At 42.9% G+C, this 17379-nt stretch overlaps 1 protein-coding gene across 2 annotated transcripts in view; it reads left to right on the forward strand.

Annotated features, from left to right (window-relative positions):
• Positions 1-4106: 4106 nt before the first annotated feature.
• The window catches only part of PCSK5 (proprotein convertase subtilisin/kexin type 5), a 441103-nt gene continuing 427830 nt past the window's right edge, over positions 4107-17379 (forward strand). Inside the window, exon 1 of one of the 2 annotated variants that reach the window (XM_077148451.1) lies at positions 4107-4795. In XM_077148451.1, coding sequence (XP_077004566.1) covers positions 4604-4795 — 192 coding nt within the window. In that variant the 5' untranslated portion in view covers positions 4107-4603. The remainder of the gene's footprint in view (positions 4796-17379) is intronic. The other variant, XM_077148453.1, reaches the window with a different exon arrangement.

Consider the following 17379-nt stretch of genomic DNA (forward strand, 5'->3'; position numbering starts at 1 on the left):
TAAGTGTAATGTAACTAGGTTGGAACACTGAATGAAGCTGCACCTGAAATATGGTTTTTTGTTTGTTTGTTTGTGTGTTTGTATATTTTGTTTTTGTTTTTTTCTTTTTCCTTTTTATATATATATTAGTATTATTGTTTTAATTCTCTTCTCTATATTAACATTCTATATCTTTTTCTGCTGTTTTGCTAGTTCTTTTCCTAAATCGATGCAAATGTACTAAGAAATGATGATCATACATCTATGTGATGATACTAAGAATTACTGAGTGCATGTGTAGAATGGAATGATTTCTAAATGTTGTGTTAACTTCTTTTCTTTTTTTAGATTAATAAAAAAAATTAAAAAAAAAACTTACACAATTAAAAAAAAAAATCGTGCTGTAAATGTGATATCACACATTGAAAAACTCTTACCCTTGGAACATGCATGTCACAGATCATATATTTTAAATGGTCGCATATGAACACTTAACGAATCTGAAATGTTTCAACAAGTTTTCATTCTCCTGATAGGGTTTATCTTATTCATGTCTTAATCAATTAAGAGTAGATTAATTTTAGTTTTAATCCTTGATTCATAGTGCATTGCTATCCTCAGTCCATGCAGCGCTTCCTTTATTTTATTTATATTACTTATCCATTTGTTAACTTCCCAGGTAGGGTTACTGTCCTCCAAATTAGTCTTCTATTGACCTCAGTGTTCTTATCTATTAAATAAAGAAGTTCGTTTATATGACATCTACGTTCCCTTTCAATTCTGATGCTCTGTATGTGAGATTAAGTCCTGAAATGTGTTTGGCCCAGTGCCTGGCATTGCTTAGTAAATGGTAGTTATTACAATAATTTATTATTATGATTATTAAATTTGACAAACTTTCTGAATTTAATATTCAGGAAAACTGTTTAGGATCCCCACAGCTGTGCCAACTCTTCTACTGGGCCATGAAATGTCTAGTAACATTTTTTCCCCTTGGTTGGCTCCAAACTGCCCATTACCAACTTATCATTAATACACAGAATCTCAGGTTAGAAAATATCTTAAAGGTCAATTTCCAGTAAAGCATGTAGCAAAGGCATAAATGAGGTAACTGAGGAGGCAAATTCTCCCCAGAATAATTCCCATTTGCAGAATTTCAAGATGATTCCTTGTGGAGGTTCCTCTACACTACTTCTACTAAACTGCCTGGATTTCTCTTCATTGCCTTTCACTGAAATTTTCTTTCCAAGCTGTAAGGGACCTTGGTAAAGAGGCCAAACACTAGCAGGGCCTCATTATCATGTAATATGTTGCTAAGTATAAGGCAAAGTAAAACTTGAAACTGCCTGGTTTCCTGCCAATGGCAAGTTCCAGATTGAGAGTGGAGGGTCAAATCACGCAGCAATATCGTCCAAATACAAAAAAGAAGCATTCCTGCAAGCCTTGGATTTCAGCTTCTTTTCCAATATCGGTAATGGTTTTATACTAATTAATGCTATTTTATCAGTTCCTCTTCTCTTTGGCTATTGAGGTATTTGTAATCCGGCTGCTATGATAACCAGCACAGCCAAGGTCACGAAATAAGATATCCTTTGTTGCAGCTATTGATCCTTATCTAGAAACTTCATTCTTGGCCAACAGGCTCTAAGAAACTAATGAGTTCACCTGTGCAGGTTCCAAAGCAGGGTGTGCCTGGGTGTCAGTGGGAGAGGGCCTTCACTATCGTTTAAGTTTAGGAATCACAGTCCTGAGAATGCTCTTCTAACTGAAGCAGACGATAACTGCAAAGATGACAGACAATAAAATGAATGACTCTACATTCATAAATTTGATTTGGCAGATGAAGGGGGTTCCAAATCTTCCTTGGTTAATAGAGCTGGGTTTTCCCCTTACAAATACAAGTTCGTCCAAATGGAAGAATATGCCCTTTGAGTAAGCTAAATGCTGGCCCAGGGTTTGGTTTACAAAGCGGCAAAGTGGCTTGCCCACTTCCTACTTCACTTTCCAATTCTCTCTCATGTTCAGTGCAGTGAATGGTATGTGCATGCCAAGCAGGGCATGCTCACAGAAGGCAAGAGTGTTGGTGGAACGAGAAAGAGAAAGACACCATGGAGAAAAAAATATCAATGAGTAATTTGCCATTCCTAGGAAACAGTCTCCAGGCCTCAGGAAAGCTGGTCCAGTGAGTGATTTCTCTTCACTTTATTTAGAAGTTGAAGCCCAGAGGTAACATGGCTTTCAGAGAGAAGCCTTTCATACTACCTTTGCAGTCCTAAACAATAGCAGCCCCAGAATCCTGGAGAAAACCCACAGGACTCAAGACGCAGCCTTGTGCAGTTCCTCAGAGTGGGGAGAGAAGTTGTTAAGTAGAGAGTGAATACACCCTCCCGCTCTGCTTCCCACCTGACACTTACACAAAGGCCTACAATTCGGAGGAAAGGAAGACTGACTATGGACACCAAGTTTCCAAGGTTGGAAAAGGATGGAAGGGATCTGTACAAAAGGACTGGCCAGTAGGTGACTGTGCCAAACTCTAAAGCTCAAGCATAGGGTTTATGCTTTTTCACCTATAAATGGTAGTGATAAAGATCACAATAATATTAATAAATCACATTTACTTTAGAATTAGAGAGTCTGAATTCCACTAATTCTTTTTACCTCCTCCCTCCCCCTCATTTCTCCAGTATTCAGCAAAAAGCCTATACCAAAAACAGATTTGTTGAATTACCCAATAAATGAATGAATGAAAGAATACATTCTTTCTACAAGCGATTTAGTTCTGATCCACCGCTTCTTCACCACTAATGTGCAGATAATGGTATTCCATGGCTTGTTTTGAAGATCAAATAATATAACATTTCTTATACAAGTTGTAAAATATCATAAACTATGATGCTCCAAGGTGCTAGCAGAGTTTTGAGTCTGCAAATACTTTTCAGCCAAAGGAAAAGAAAAGTGAGGCCGGAGGCAGATAAAAGATTCATTACCCAAGACTATAGGTGCGGTGGGTTAATTAATCTCCATACATTTAAAGCTAAAGAACAAAGTTATCTGGGATAGGGGGAGGAGTGGGATGGGGGAGGAGGGCGGAAGTGGGGAGGGAAATTGTTAAGGAGAGAATGAATACTTTTAAGATAGGTTAAATTATTTCTTAAGAGATAGCCTTTTTTCTTTTCACAAGAAATAGCTCTATGCTTAAAAAGGCAGAGAGGCTGTGAAGGAGAAGCAGGTTCATCCAAAATCCTTCCTGCCTTCTGCAGTACAGTGCCTGGTACAGTAAAGAAGACCTAACTTCCTCTGTGGTCCTTTTTATATTGAAGTCTTTCACTGTTACAGGACTGGGCTTAGAAAAGCTGGAAAAAGAAATCCTCATCAGACTCAGTCCAACAAATAAAGTTATTCCCTTGGCCCGACATCTCCACCTACTTTCCTACCAAATATTCATAGAAACATCCTTCTTAAATTCCACGGCTGGAATTTTACTCTCCCGTGGCGTTGCCTAGTGTCAGATGCACCGATTTCGAAAGTTAGCTGGCAACATACTTGGCTTTGGAACCACGTTGGTTTGCCTTTTGCAAGGGTCGATGCGCCTGAAGGTCTTATGTAGCAGTCTCCCTCGGGAGCAGAATGTGTAAAATAAACAGAAGCTGAAAAACCTGAAAAATTAACGAAGTGAAAAGCTCAGGTTACTTGTTCGATAATTGACACGCAAGTGACCTCCTTAAATACTTAGTTGTTTAAGGACGTTCAGAGGGAGGATGAATGAATCTTCTGGGCAATTGACGCGCACCAGCGTGTACATCTCTTTAGTCTTTCGGTATGTGGCGGTAAATTAATACAAATCCAGGAGGGAATGGGGAGAGGGAGGTAAAACCACGAACACAGAGCCCTCCTCCCAAGCCCTCTGCTGCCCGGAACCCTGGAGGTTACAGTCGGAGAACCCGACGGCGCTAGGACCTGGTTGGCGCTTGGCTGCAGCCGCTTTGGGGCGGGAGGAGGAGGGAGAAGAGGAGGGGGAGGTGGGAAAGGAGGGGTGTTAAGGGGGGCTAGGGGCGGCAGTCATTTATGCAGAGCCGGCGCTGCTGCCATTGCCGCTCGCACTCCCCGCGCACTGCTTGGAGCCCGAGGGAGCGCGAGGCAGCAAACGAGCGAGCGCGCGCTGGGAGCCGGGGCCAGCAGAGGGGGCGCCCGGCCGCTGTCTGCACCGCCCCCGCCGGCCGCCTTCACCGCCTCCGCCGCGCTCCGGGGCCCTGGGAGGAGCGGGGTCGAGTTGGAGAGTCCGTGAGTCCAGCGGAGCGAAACCCAACTGCCGGAGGGCGCCCGCCCCACTCCGCTTCCTCGCGCGCCGGAGCCCGGGAGCGCCCGCCGACCGTCCCGCTGGCCCGAGAGCTGGGAGCACAGGTCTCCGCAGCGCCAGGGATGGTCTAGGGGCCAGAGCGAGGCTCGCTGCTCTGCTCCCTGCCGGGACTCGCCGCCTCTTGCTGATCGCCCAGGGCTGCGAGTAGCGGCAGCCGGGGGGCTGCGCGCCCGGGCGGCCCAGGCCAGAGAAGTTAGTTGTGCGCGCCGTTTAGTGCGCGGAGCGAGCAAACGAGCAGGGCAACGGAAGAAGCGAGGCGCCGGGACCATGGGCTGGGGGAACCGCTGCTACTGCCCGGGACGGCTGGACCTGCTGTGCCTGCTGGCGCTGCTCGGGGGCTGCCTGCTCCCCGTGTGCAGGACGCGCGTTTACACCAACCACTGGGCGGTCAAAATCGCCGGCGGCTTCCCGGAGGCCAACCGCATCGCCAGCAAGTATGGATTCATCAATTTAGGACAGGTAATGCCGGGTTGACCCGTCCTCGGGCCCTGTAAGCTGCTTGGGGCGGGGAGACTGGTGCTTGCGAACCCCGCTTCTCGCGCCCTCGGGGTCAACCCCCTCCCCCTCTTCCAGATGTGCTGTTGCAGCTGTTGCCCTAACTCCTGGGCGATATTCTTTCTCGCTGTCACACACACACACACACAGACGCACACACACACACACAAGTTGCTGGGGTTTGTGTTTTGTTTACAAGCCACGCGGGACAGGTAGGGTCTCTGGAAAAATTTGGAGTTGTTTCAGACCCTCCCGGGACCTTTTGACCTGGAAAGTCAAAGAGCATTGGTCGCCTGAGGGAAAATCTCAGCGGGTGGGCGTCAGGGGGGGGGTGGGATAAGGTGTTTCGGGGGCCCTGGAACCGCTCCTTGTGATTTTCGAGAACAGGGAAGAGGTAGGACGGCACGGAAGGGAAAGCTTTTCCTGCTCGGACCTGAATTTCGCCCAGAAAGAAGTTTCCTCTTGGGCGAGAGAACCGCTGGTCGTAGGAGGCGCGAGGACTGGAGCTGGAAGGGAGGAGGGAGGCGGGGGTGGAAAGAGGGGGCGGGAACAGGCGTGAGCGCGGATCTGGGGAGAGACCTCCGCGCGTCCTCGCCTCCCTAGCACCCGACCCGCGTGGGGCCTCCGGACTTGGGGGATGGTGGGGATCGAAGCGGGACGTGGGAAACTTACGTGTCGGGTCGACCGGATTCTATAACGGAAAAACCACCATTCCCGGGGCGAGACGTGCGGGGCCAAGAGTCGGAGCCTTGGGGCAACAGTTGGGCCAGCAGCGGGGTGCGAGGTTTTCGTGGGGTGCCTCTCGCAGTCTGTAGGGAGAGTCGCCCTGCTGAGTAAAAAATGCTTATAAATTGAGGTGATGCAATGGGGATGATTAGAAACGGAACAGATTTGGATGTTCCGCCGGGCTAACTAGGGTTAGCGTCCTGGTTTCCTCGAGATTCCGAACCCCGAACCCCTGCTAGAAATGGTGTGGAGGGAACTGTGTAAGCGGGTTCCAGCAAGTACACCCCTCCCCCCCGCACACACTCCGTACAGCCCTCCATCGCGCTCCCCGCTGGGAATGGGAGGGGAGCATACTGAGGGGCGTCCTCGCAGCAGGCGCGCTTCTGAGACTGCTCGCGCTGCGGGAAGTAGCGGCAAGGGCTGGGGTCAGCGCCCTCGGCGCCTGGACGCGGCAGCCGCAGAGAAAAAGATGCGGACTGGTGCGGCTGAAGTAAGAGAACGCAGATGGTTTTTGATGTCATTGCTTTCCAGGCCCAGGAACGCGGGTCTTGGAGCACGGGGACCCCCTGGCAGCTCTGAGAACTCGGCACCGGGAAAGGAGATAGAGTGCCAGCGAGGCAGCTAAGGACCTGGGGAGCGTGGGTGGCGGGAGAAGTTCCGAGGAGCCTGACCGGGAGGCCGTGCTTTTTGCCCACCCAGAGGGAGGACATGTGCCAGAGGAGCAGGTCCTGTGGAGGTTTGAGAGGGCAAAGGGGCACTGTTTGAACCCTCGACCCCCACCCTCTCCCCATCAGGAAGAAAGCCAGAGAAGCCAGCTAGAGTTTGTTGCCTTGTCATCTGCGGAATCATTCCCTTCCGGTGTCTTGCTAGGGTTCTATAGCCTTCTTTTTTCCTCTGGAAGAAAACACTGAGGCTGTTCAGGTCTTTTTACCATGAGCTTACATTTGGGTGCTGCCTATGCCCAGGGAATGTAACTGAGAAGGCTATCCCTGAGAGTAGTCATGTAATCTTTTCAAAGACTCATCTCTCAGGCTCAACTAACACTGAACATCTTCCATATGCCTTGCATATTTGGAGGGATAAGTTCTTGAGCATACACATTTTGATCTTCAAAACAGCCTTGTTTGATGCATATGACTTCATTGACAGCAGATGAGAAAACCAAGACTCTTGAGAAGTTAAGTGAGCTGCCTAGGGTCACCCAGCTAGATGGTGGCCATGATTCAAACCCAGGACTATCTGGCCCAGACCCACTACCCCAAGTATCTTACCTTTTAGGGACTGTCTCCATCACTTGTGGGGAAAGAGAAATAAACTAACATTCCCATTTCCCTGAATTCTGATTTAGTGGCTTGGTAGACTGGAAGCAGGCATCTGGTCTTAATTCACAGATATTTGGTTCAAACAGATCTGAACTTAATCTAAGATGTTTCACGACGAGTAAGGACAGGAACACTTGTTTCTGAACTCACTGAATAGAGTATAGATATTACAGAATCTGGCAGAGCGAGAGGTGAGAAATTATCACCAAAACCCAACGTCTAAATATTCCAGTGGCAGCAAAAGCTTCACCTGATTTTCACAGAGGGCCTTATAGTGAAGAGTCATACATGACTTTTCATTTAAAACATAATGATGGAGAATGGTTGCCCACAAACAACACTAAACACTATGGTGGTGTTTACAACACTAATGAGGAAATTGGGTGCTTACAGAGGGTCCCTTGAACTGATGCCATCACCAGTCTAAAATCATCAGCTATTCTTACAGTGTAAAGCATTTCCTCTGTAGATCAAAAGAGGGTAACCCTATTCTAAGTCTTTGGGGTAGTAAATTCAGTTCACACGTGCAATATCCTTGCACTGTAAGAGCCAAATGTATTTCTCACTCATCTTTTACTACTCTGACCTTTTAACACTTTAGGCATTCTTTTGTTATTCTTTCTTTCCATCACTCAGCCAGCTGTGTTTTAGTGTGGTTCAACTAGGGCAGTAACTAATTTGTGAATGTTGTGTCTCTGAAAGGTTCTCTTCATCCTTACTCATTTGTGCTTGGAATCACACTTCAGGTATCACAAATTGGAACTGAAACCTGTCTTTTTTTTTTCTGAAGTCACTTAATACTGTGGTAGTATTTTTTTATGTCTTTGGTGTGATATCGTAGGTGAAAAGGTAGTGAATTTTGACCACAGTAAAACTACAGTGTAGCCCATCTACTTAGAGTAGATGTAATGTTTGATATAGCAACTTAACTATTTAAAAGTAACCAGAGGTAAAAATTTCTGGCCTGAAGATTTATACAACAACGATTAGGTATGCCTCTTCCGTTCATGAAAGATAGGATGTGCAATGTATCACAAGAAGCAAACAAACAAACAATCAAACTAAAAGACATGCTTGAACAGTAATGAGGGTTTTCTTGCCTGTGGTTATAGAGATAGCATTACATTTTCGTAGATATTCACAAAATGCTCAGTTTGTGAATGGTTATGCTTTGAAACAATAATTATAAGTAGTGGTTATTGTCAGCAGATATATTTTGCCTTGTGTTAGTATCAGGTGTTGAATATTCTGCTTGCCATCCTCTATGAGCCCTAACTACAAGCCTTCTTAAGTGTCCAATACAACCAGTGCCTGCTGCGCTGGCAGGGGTAGGGGTGCATGCCTGCTGGCCTACATGGGGGATTGAGGAAAATGCCTTAGGCGTCTCTCACCAGCCTGTGCTTTTCCCCTTTGAGCTAACAATCTACTGGTTAGAGAATAAAAATGTCAAAAAAAAAAAAGGACAAGACATGACATAATGTTAAATGTAGACCTTTGGGCTAAATCTTCTACAAATGAGGAGCAGTTGATTTCTTGTTACTTGAACCTCAGGGAGAAGGTCTCTTATGAATAGATGAATAAGATTGTTTGGAATGTGTAATAGCTGCATTTATCTTTCTGTGGATTGCTTATAACCCTTGAGTCCAAGTCTGAGATTACCAGTAGCAAAAACAAAACAAAACAAAACAAAACAAAAAAACAGTCCTTCTGCGAACAATATAACTTATCTTAAACTGGACTCCAAAGGGTAATGCCAGATGCAAACAGTAATGAGAAAATATTTTACCTGGAGTCCCCACTGAAAACATTGGAACTTGGAAACTCTGTGAAAGCCATTTCGAAGGTCAGTGACAACGGGAAAGTCACTGAACTTAATGGAGGCCGACTCCAAAGAGAAAAGTTGAAACTTTATTAAGATATGGAGGAAGGAAGACATTTTAAACTGGAAGATGCAAAATTTGAAGATGAGAAAAACTTCTGATAACTGAGTTAGAAGAACTGAATCAGAGCTTTGTGTACTGGGGAAGTGTTTTTTCATTTCAGCTAACAATTTAAAATAGTTGGAATTCTGAACTAATTGTGACTGATTGGTCATAGCAGTGCCCTTCCCCCTCCTTGGTCCTTATTGTAGCTTATTAAATATTATGGGACATGCTTGCTGGAGGTGGGAGAAAGGGAAGAAAAATATCTGGACTAATTATTTTATAAGGCATCTTACCTTGGTAAATTGTGTTGTCATATGTGAATTTCTATTTTGTTTAATTCTGAACACAGTTTATACCAATCAGATTAGAAGATGCATTTTCCAGATCAGTGGGGAGAGAAACTTTAGCATTAAGAACCTTGTTCAGAGATGTCCTGAGGGCCTTCTACTCTGCTGATAAATTCCGTCCTGGTAGTGATTAGGGGATGCTTGGAATGTTGATGAACAGTGGAGTGTGAGGGAAGTTTCCATGTGCTTGTGGCTGGCATTGGAAAAGGGGAGACACGGCTAGTCTAATGGGTTGTGTGGTAGTGGATTGTGCACTCCTAGTAAATTCCTAGGCATTTTGGGAACAGAAAAGTAAACCGACTCGCTGGTCTCAGGTGGACCTCCCTGTGTGATGCATTTGACTTTACACAGAGCAGCTTAAGCCCAAGAACTTCAGCTATGCCCTCAGCTAGCCACTTTCATTTGTATGTTGCTTATCACAAGAGAAAAATGGAGGGAAAGTAGGGGATCTTTTACTGGAAAAAGCAATTCAAAGTACCTGCCATAGTGGTGGTGGTGGGTCTGTGCATTAACCTTACAGACAAAGAATGGCTTTGTATGTGGCCATTGGGGATTTGGGGGCTCTGTTTGAAATGAAAAACTGCCTTTTTGTGAATCTAAGGCAGCTGAGTTTGCCTTATCAGTACTGTTCATGGGCTTATATCCAGGGGCCCTAACCTTAAAGATCAGCCAGAAAGGCAGGGTAGTGTGCCGGGAAGATGTCCAGCAATGTTTGACTCTTTGGCTCAGGGAGCGAGTCCTGACCCCCAAAATATCCCTTGGGTAGGGAGGGGTATTTGTGTTGTCGGGTCAAACTGTGTGAAGCTGTGAGTGGGTTTTCCCCAAGGCTGAAGTATCTAAAGGATTTGCTCTGCCTTGCAACTTTATCACTCAGCAAACTAAAGTCAGATTCAGTGAGAAAGAAGCCTACTTTGGCTTTCTGGCTGGTAAAAAAAATTAAGGCTTATAAACATTCATTTACACTAGAATACAGATAAATGTACATATACATACATATACATATTTATGCACTTCTATGTAGACACATAGTTTTTATATTCTGGCAAAGTTAAATTTGCACATAGGTTACAGTAAAGTTACCCATGCAGTTTCTCACTAGTTTCAATCTCTAAGGGTACCAAGGAGAAACAAACAATAAACTCTTTAGCTAATGATAATACTGAGAGGAAGACAAAGACCAGAAAGACTAAGAGTCAGAAGTGAAATTCAGGACCTTTCCTTTAATTAACCAACTTGTCCCTTAGTTTTTCCTTTTTCAAGTGGGGACTCATAATACCATAGGATCCCTGTGACAATCATATGCCTTAGTAATGAACATGAATGAATAATAGAATAAGACATAGGATGCATTATGTAAATGAATCTATAAGGACACCAGAAACATTCTGAATTCTGAAACACTCCTGGATCCAAGAGTATCAGGAGAGTAATAGTGGACATATCCAGCAGAAAAGCCAGAGGTAGTACTAAGAGCAGACGTCATTCTGTTTCCCTATATTAGCTTCATTCTCAGGCAGGGCCTTTCCATGTGGTAGCAAAATAGCAAAGCTCATGTGATTCTTAAAACCTCTCTTACAGTGTTGAAATTCTCTCCTGAAAAAGACTCCAGTTGGTCCCGATTGGATCACATGCCCACTCTTGGGCCAATCACTTTGTCCAGGGAGGTGTCAGTATTTTGATGGATCAGCCTGGGTCACATGTCCACTTTGAAGTGAGGAAGATAGTGACCTTTGATGGGTGATCCCACCGTCTGAGTGAGGGAAGGAGGAAAATGGGCTACTGTCACCAGAATGATGGAAGGCAGATGTGAAGCAAGAAAACCCACATTGCAGAGCATTTCATATAAGGCTTCAAATGTTTAGGCTAGGAAGTTTCAACTTCATTGTGCAGACTAAAGGGTAATATTGAAGATCCTTGAGAAGAAGTAAAATAACCTGTTGGTTCAGCAAACATGGGAATCCACCGTGTTACATACAGATTCCAATAAGACATTCTCTGCTCTCAAAAAGCAAGAACAGTTTTGCCCCTGCCTCTTGTATAGTAAGACAGTTACCAGTGGAGGTGTGGACAGTGCCGTGTGGTCCAAGTGTGTCTGGTGGTTGGCACAGAGGCTGTTACACTGGTAAAGCTGTGGCATTGTGCCATTGCTCAGTAAGTAGCGGTTAAATGGATGAGTAAATAAATGAAACAGGCTTTTCTTTTATGCCTTTTTGCTCAGGCTCAGGAGCCTGAGATTTTTAAGGACAAAATAGGGAGTTAGAATATACCAGGGTGTGAGAGAAGGGAGAAAAAAAAAAAGGAAACTGGGAAGCCAACAAATGAATGATTCTCGAATAAAGGGCACCATCTTTGAAATGACTGACCTGAGTGACCAGGCTATGAGGAAGTGGTGGGGTCAGAATAAGATGGGGGCACCAAAAGAGTAGGTATGTGTGGGGTATATGGGATATTGATCAAAACGAAAAGGGAGGGCAATATCTATAAGAATGGTAAAAGTGCAAAGATGAGTGCTGACCCAGAGGGTGTTTTTCTGTTAAGCTACAATTACAGGTATTCTCAGGGATGATAAGGTCTGCCAGGGGTGGACATACTGGTGGCCTAACCAGATAGGGAACAGGTGAAGGCTTGTGGATTGGAAAGAGTCAAACAAGTTTGAAGTGAGGATATTGGAAGGGTTATCAGTTTGGGTTAAAATGAGTATTCTAAGTAAGTTGTGCTGATGTACCCGCTGTTCTGATAAATATGAAGTTTGTCCCATACTTTAATTTTCCTTGGATAAATTTTGGTATTATCTCTACTTTACACCTGTGTGAGCTATTATTTGCACTGTAGGTCCTGTGTAAACGTAAGTAATAACGACAGACACATGGGTGATTGCTTCCAACTCCCAAATGTATCTTCCCATATTTGATTTAAAAACTGAAGATTGGATTGAGCAATGAACATAGAGGGAAGAGTGTAAACAGAGAACATGAAACCAGGAATAGGGAATATATTTGGGGATGACTTTTCAATAGTATATGCTATGTCATGTTTTAGGTTTACCTCTGCCTTATGTTGTCAGCCTACTTTCTGTCTCTTTATTATATTAAACAATTGTAACTAACATTTATCATGTATCTTCACTTTCCATACATTACGTCATCTAATACAATGAAGCAATATTCTTGGTATGTCTTTTATGAATTCTTAGCCTTTACCACCCTTCCTTATGGGAATATAGATATATTTTAAAATACACTTTTGAAAAAGTATTTATAAATTGTTCTGTATATAATAACATTTTTAGCTTGCTTTATAGTATTAAATTAACCTGTTTATATTTTTATGTTAATCTGATTCTTAATTTAGGGTAAGCATCACAAAGAAAGCATTACATTTCTATTTTAATCTTCTGTGCATTATCTAGGAGGTTAATTCTATCCTGGGAAAATTACATTTTTGGGTACCATGACAGCATTGAAGTTAGTTAAGATTTATTTAAACCAAGTCTTTCCCTAATGCCTTTCCCAGGATGACAAAATTCTTATATATATATACACATACACACACCATATTTATATATTTGTAATAAGTACTTAAGGCCTGATATTTTTGTAATAAGTACTTAAGGTCTGGTATTTTTCTATGCTGAGAAGTTCTTACAGCTGTAAAAATATAACAGCTTTCTCCATATCGATGTTCCCAGGCTTGTGCCTTATTTTCTCTAGTTGACGTTTCTCAACCAAAATAAAACTGGACAGTGCTCAGCTAGTTTGAGTACATACAGTGCAGGGAGAGGAGACCGTCCAAGAGCCTGTAATTTGTAGTAAAATACCCATAACTGTCAGTTTAGAAGAACACTCCTTGCTTATCCTGGCCCTATTTTAGTGGCATTTAACTAATATTGTGTGTGTGGGTGTGGGAGCCCATTCATCAATTTCAAAGCTTTTCAAGGCAAAACTAAATTGTAAACCATTTAGGCTTAATTACAGGCTAGCTTCCAGCAAATCTTCCTCTTTTTTTTTCATTTATTTTTTTTAGCCATGGCGCAACTTATTGTTTGGTTGGTTCTCACAAGCCAATTTACAAATGCTATGTTCTTTGGCTCATCGTGTGGTGATGTCATTGCCCATGGGCTGGGTGATGATGCTGAGAACCAGTGAGCAGAAGGCAAGGCTGCGAACAGGTGACTTGAGCTTCTAGGCACAGCCATGCCTCTCACTTGCCACATACTTATGGGCTGGTCACTGGTATACTCTGTCATTAAAGATTAGTTCTGTTCATTCTTTTCACTTTAGAAATAGTTAGAGGAGGATACCATCAAGAAAGTGAAAAGAGAACCCACAGATTGGGAGAAATGTTCACAAATCATAACTGAAAAGGGACTTGTATCTAGAATTCTTACACTGAATAAAAGGACAAGACTTTAGAAGTAGGCATAATGGGGTGGGCCACGGTGGCTCAGCAGGCAAGAATGTTTGCCTGCCATGCCAGAGGACCCGGGTTCAATTCCCAGTGCCTGCCCATGTTAAAAAAAAAAGTAGGCACAATGGATCAGAGTAGACTTTCTTTCAAATGACCGATAAGCATGTGAAAATATGCTCCATCTTATTAACCATTAGGGAGATGCGAATCAAAACCATAATGTCATGCTGCAACATGGATGAACTTTGAAAACATGTCAACTGAAATAAGCCAGACACAAAAGAACAAATATTGTATGATTCCACTTTTATGAACTATCTCATATAAGCAAATGCACAGAGACAAAGTAAATTTGAGGTTACCAGGGCCTGGGGGAAGGGTGAAATGTGGAATTACTGCTTAAAGGGTACAGAGTTTTGTGTTTCAGGTGATGAAATGTTTTGGAAATAGTGGTGGTAGTCATACAACACTACGAATAATACCACTGAATTGTAATCTTAAAAATGCTTAAAATGGCAAATTTCTTATTATGTATTTCTTACTACAATAAGTTTAGGAGAAAAACCATAATGAGATACTAGTTCACACCCACTGCGATAAAAAAGACACATGCCAAGTGTCAGCAAGGATGTGGAGAAAATGAAACCCTCGTAAGCTGCTGGTGGGAATGTAAAATGGTACAACTACTTTAGAAAACAGTTTGGCAATTCCTCTAACGGTTAAAGACAGTTACCTTATGACCCAGCAACTCAGCACCTAGAGATACACTGAAAAGAAATGTTTTTTTTTTTAATTCAACATGACAAACACAAACGTTCTTACCATATAATCATTCCATTCTTGATATATAATCAATAACTCACAATATCATCACATAGTTGTATATTCTTCATTATGATCATTTCTTAGAACATTTGCATCAATTCAGAAAAAGAAATAAAAAGAAAACAAAAAATTCATACATACTATACCCCTTACCCCTTCCTTTTATTGATCACTAGTATTTCAATCTACTAAATTTATTTTAACATTTGTTCCCCCTATTATTTATTTATTTTTAATCTGTATGTTTTACTCATCTATCGATTAGGTAGATAAAAGAAGCATCAAACACAAGGTTAAGAAATGAGTTTTTGCCCTTGCAAAAACTTGTACACAAATGTTCATAGTAGTGTTATTATTCATAATAGTCCCAAAGTGCAAACAATCCAAATTGTTTTTAGATGAGCAAAATCCAAAAAAAAAAGAGAGATTATTTGCCCATGAAAAGGAATGGATTACTGATATGTGTTACAAGGATGAACCTCGAAAACTCTATGCTAAGTGATATTGTAAGATTCCATTCATATGAAATCTTCAGTAAGGCAAATCTGTGAGACAGGAAGTAGATTAGTGACGCCAAGAGTTGAAAGGGTTGGGTGAAGAGGCAAAGTGGGGAGACAAGAAATTGGGAATAGTTTATGTGATAGAGTTTCTTTGGGAGGTGATAAAGTTTTTCTAAAATTGATTGTGGTGTTTTATTTATTTGTTATTTTAATATTTTTTATACTGTATGGTGGGGGTCACATTTCATTCTTTTTCCATGAGACTGTCCTGTTATTGCAGCACTGTTTGTTGAATTTGGGGGGGGGTGGTTGGGGGAAGTGCGTGGGCCGGAAATTGAACGCGGGTCTTCCACATGGCAGATGAGAATTCTACCACAGAACTACCCTTGTACCCCCAATTTTGGTAATTTTTGCAATATACTAAAAGTCATTGAGCTATACACTTTAGATAGGTGAATTATACTTCAGTAAAGCTGTTAAAATTAGTTATTGAATGCCTGTTTATCAGCCATTGCTAGAGGCACAGTACTGCTATATTTGTCTCAAGGAATCTGCTCGCATGGAGTTTATACTGTAGGGGGAGATGAGCCATAGCCAATAATGAAATGATTAAATAATTTCAGATTTTGTTAAGTGCTGTTGGAAACCAAACACATTAGTAAAGAGTGACCAAGGGAGGGTTAGAGAACTCATTTGGATAGGCTGGTGGGGGAGGCTCAGAGGGGAGGAACCCTTGAGCCTGGTGGCTAAAAGGGAGCAAACACTTCGAAGCCTTGCGTGAGATTGAGGCAGAGGAAACTGCTAGTGCAAAGTCCTCAGAGGAACAGAAAACAGACCATGTGAATGGAGTCTAGTTAACAGGGAAGAAGTGGTGAAGCTTGAAGTTAGAGTGGATGATCTTAAAGCTTCAGTTTGGTTATGCCATCTCCCAGTTCAAAGACAACCAGTAGTGCAATGATGGCCCAGTGGTAGAATTCTCGCCTGCCATGCGGGAGACCCTGGTTTGATTCCCAGAGCCTGCCCATTCCAAAAAACAAACAAAACAAAGCAAAAACCAGTAGCTCCCATTTACCTGGTGCGTTTAAACTGATTTCTTCTCTGTGCTTTTAAAAGACTCCACCTATTAGTCCTGAAACACTTTTGCCGTCGTCTGTCTTACTCTGTCACTTGACATAACCAAGCTGTATTTCCCCTTGTTCACCAGATACACTCAGCGCTTTCCTGAGTCTGTGCCAGTCTTTCCAAGTGGAATATTCACCTGACATTGCTCTTCTCGAAGTTCTATCTCTTCTTGAAGGCTCATCTCAGTTGTCACCTCTTTACCCATCTCTCTTTCTGGAGGTAATTTTCTCAGTTCTTTGACTCTCATGGCAGTTTGCCCAAAATTCCCACAGGGAATTTAGTAGAATATTTTTTCTTTTGATCCACCTGTAGGGACTTAGTGATTGCTCTGTACCATCTCTCATGTTGTTTAGGTCTATACAAGTAATTGTAAGGTATTTATAAGCATGAGTGTATATAAAATACAAAATAAATCTACACCCTAGAGAAAACTTATCAAAAATTCCACTCCCTAGTCAATAAGAAAGGCCAACAAGGCAGAGAATATTCTATAATAGGAGATGGAAAAAAGCAGTGATCTAGCACTAATGAGTGATTTGTGTGTTGAATCTAAAGTCCAGTGCTTCTTGGGAAATAGCCTAACCCTTATCTCTAAGTGTTTCAGACCTTGGCACTATCAGCAGGGTTGTTCCTTCTGGTTTTGACTTCATGAGAATTCTTTATGTGAGGGTCAGAGTACACAGTGTGACAGCATCCACTCCTGGGGGCCAAGCCCCATCTCAGAGCTGGGAGTGCCTTTCCGTGGATCCCACAGAACCCTGAGGACCCTGCTGGCTGTGATCATCTCCCCGGGGGTGGCGTGGACGTCATGCGTCTATTGGAACAGTGGGAAGAAGAGCACAGAGAGTCCCACAGAGAGGGAACTGCTCAGTCATGAGAACATGTTAGATCACAGGAAGAGTTTACTGCTTGTGTGGAAGCCGTGTAGGTAGCAAAAATGAGCAGATTTGTTGCACATGAAGGATCCTAAATCTCTGTCTAAAACAAGCATCAGAATCTTGTGATGGTCAAAGGCTCACAGCAGGCCCACCTGGATTGGCCAACATGAAGAGCCAAATAATTGAATTTAAATCTAAGGCTTAGGCCTTGAGGAGTGGTTCCACAAATACCCTTGGAGATCGGAACCATCAAACTGAGGACAAATTCAGCAAGCATCCTTGGGAGTGAGTTTCTTAATTACAAAAGGGACATTCTCTTGGTTGTGTGATATGGTCCGAAACTAGTCTCTCCACTGAGATGGTCTTCCATACCTTACCTCATCAGTTTTCTCAGATCCAAGCCTCAAATGATCAGTTCTTTAGACGGGTGAAAGGAACTTTGGGAAGCTGAGTGTTTTCATCTTGTATATGGCTCTATAGAACTATTCCCTCCTCA

Source organism: Tamandua tetradactyla, chromosome 2 (genome assembly GCF_023851605.1).
Source record: "Tamandua tetradactyla isolate mTamTet1 chromosome 2, mTamTet1.pri, whole genome shotgun sequence".
Classification (NCBI taxonomy): domain Eukaryota; kingdom Metazoa; phylum Chordata; class Mammalia; order Pilosa; family Myrmecophagidae; genus Tamandua; species Tamandua tetradactyla.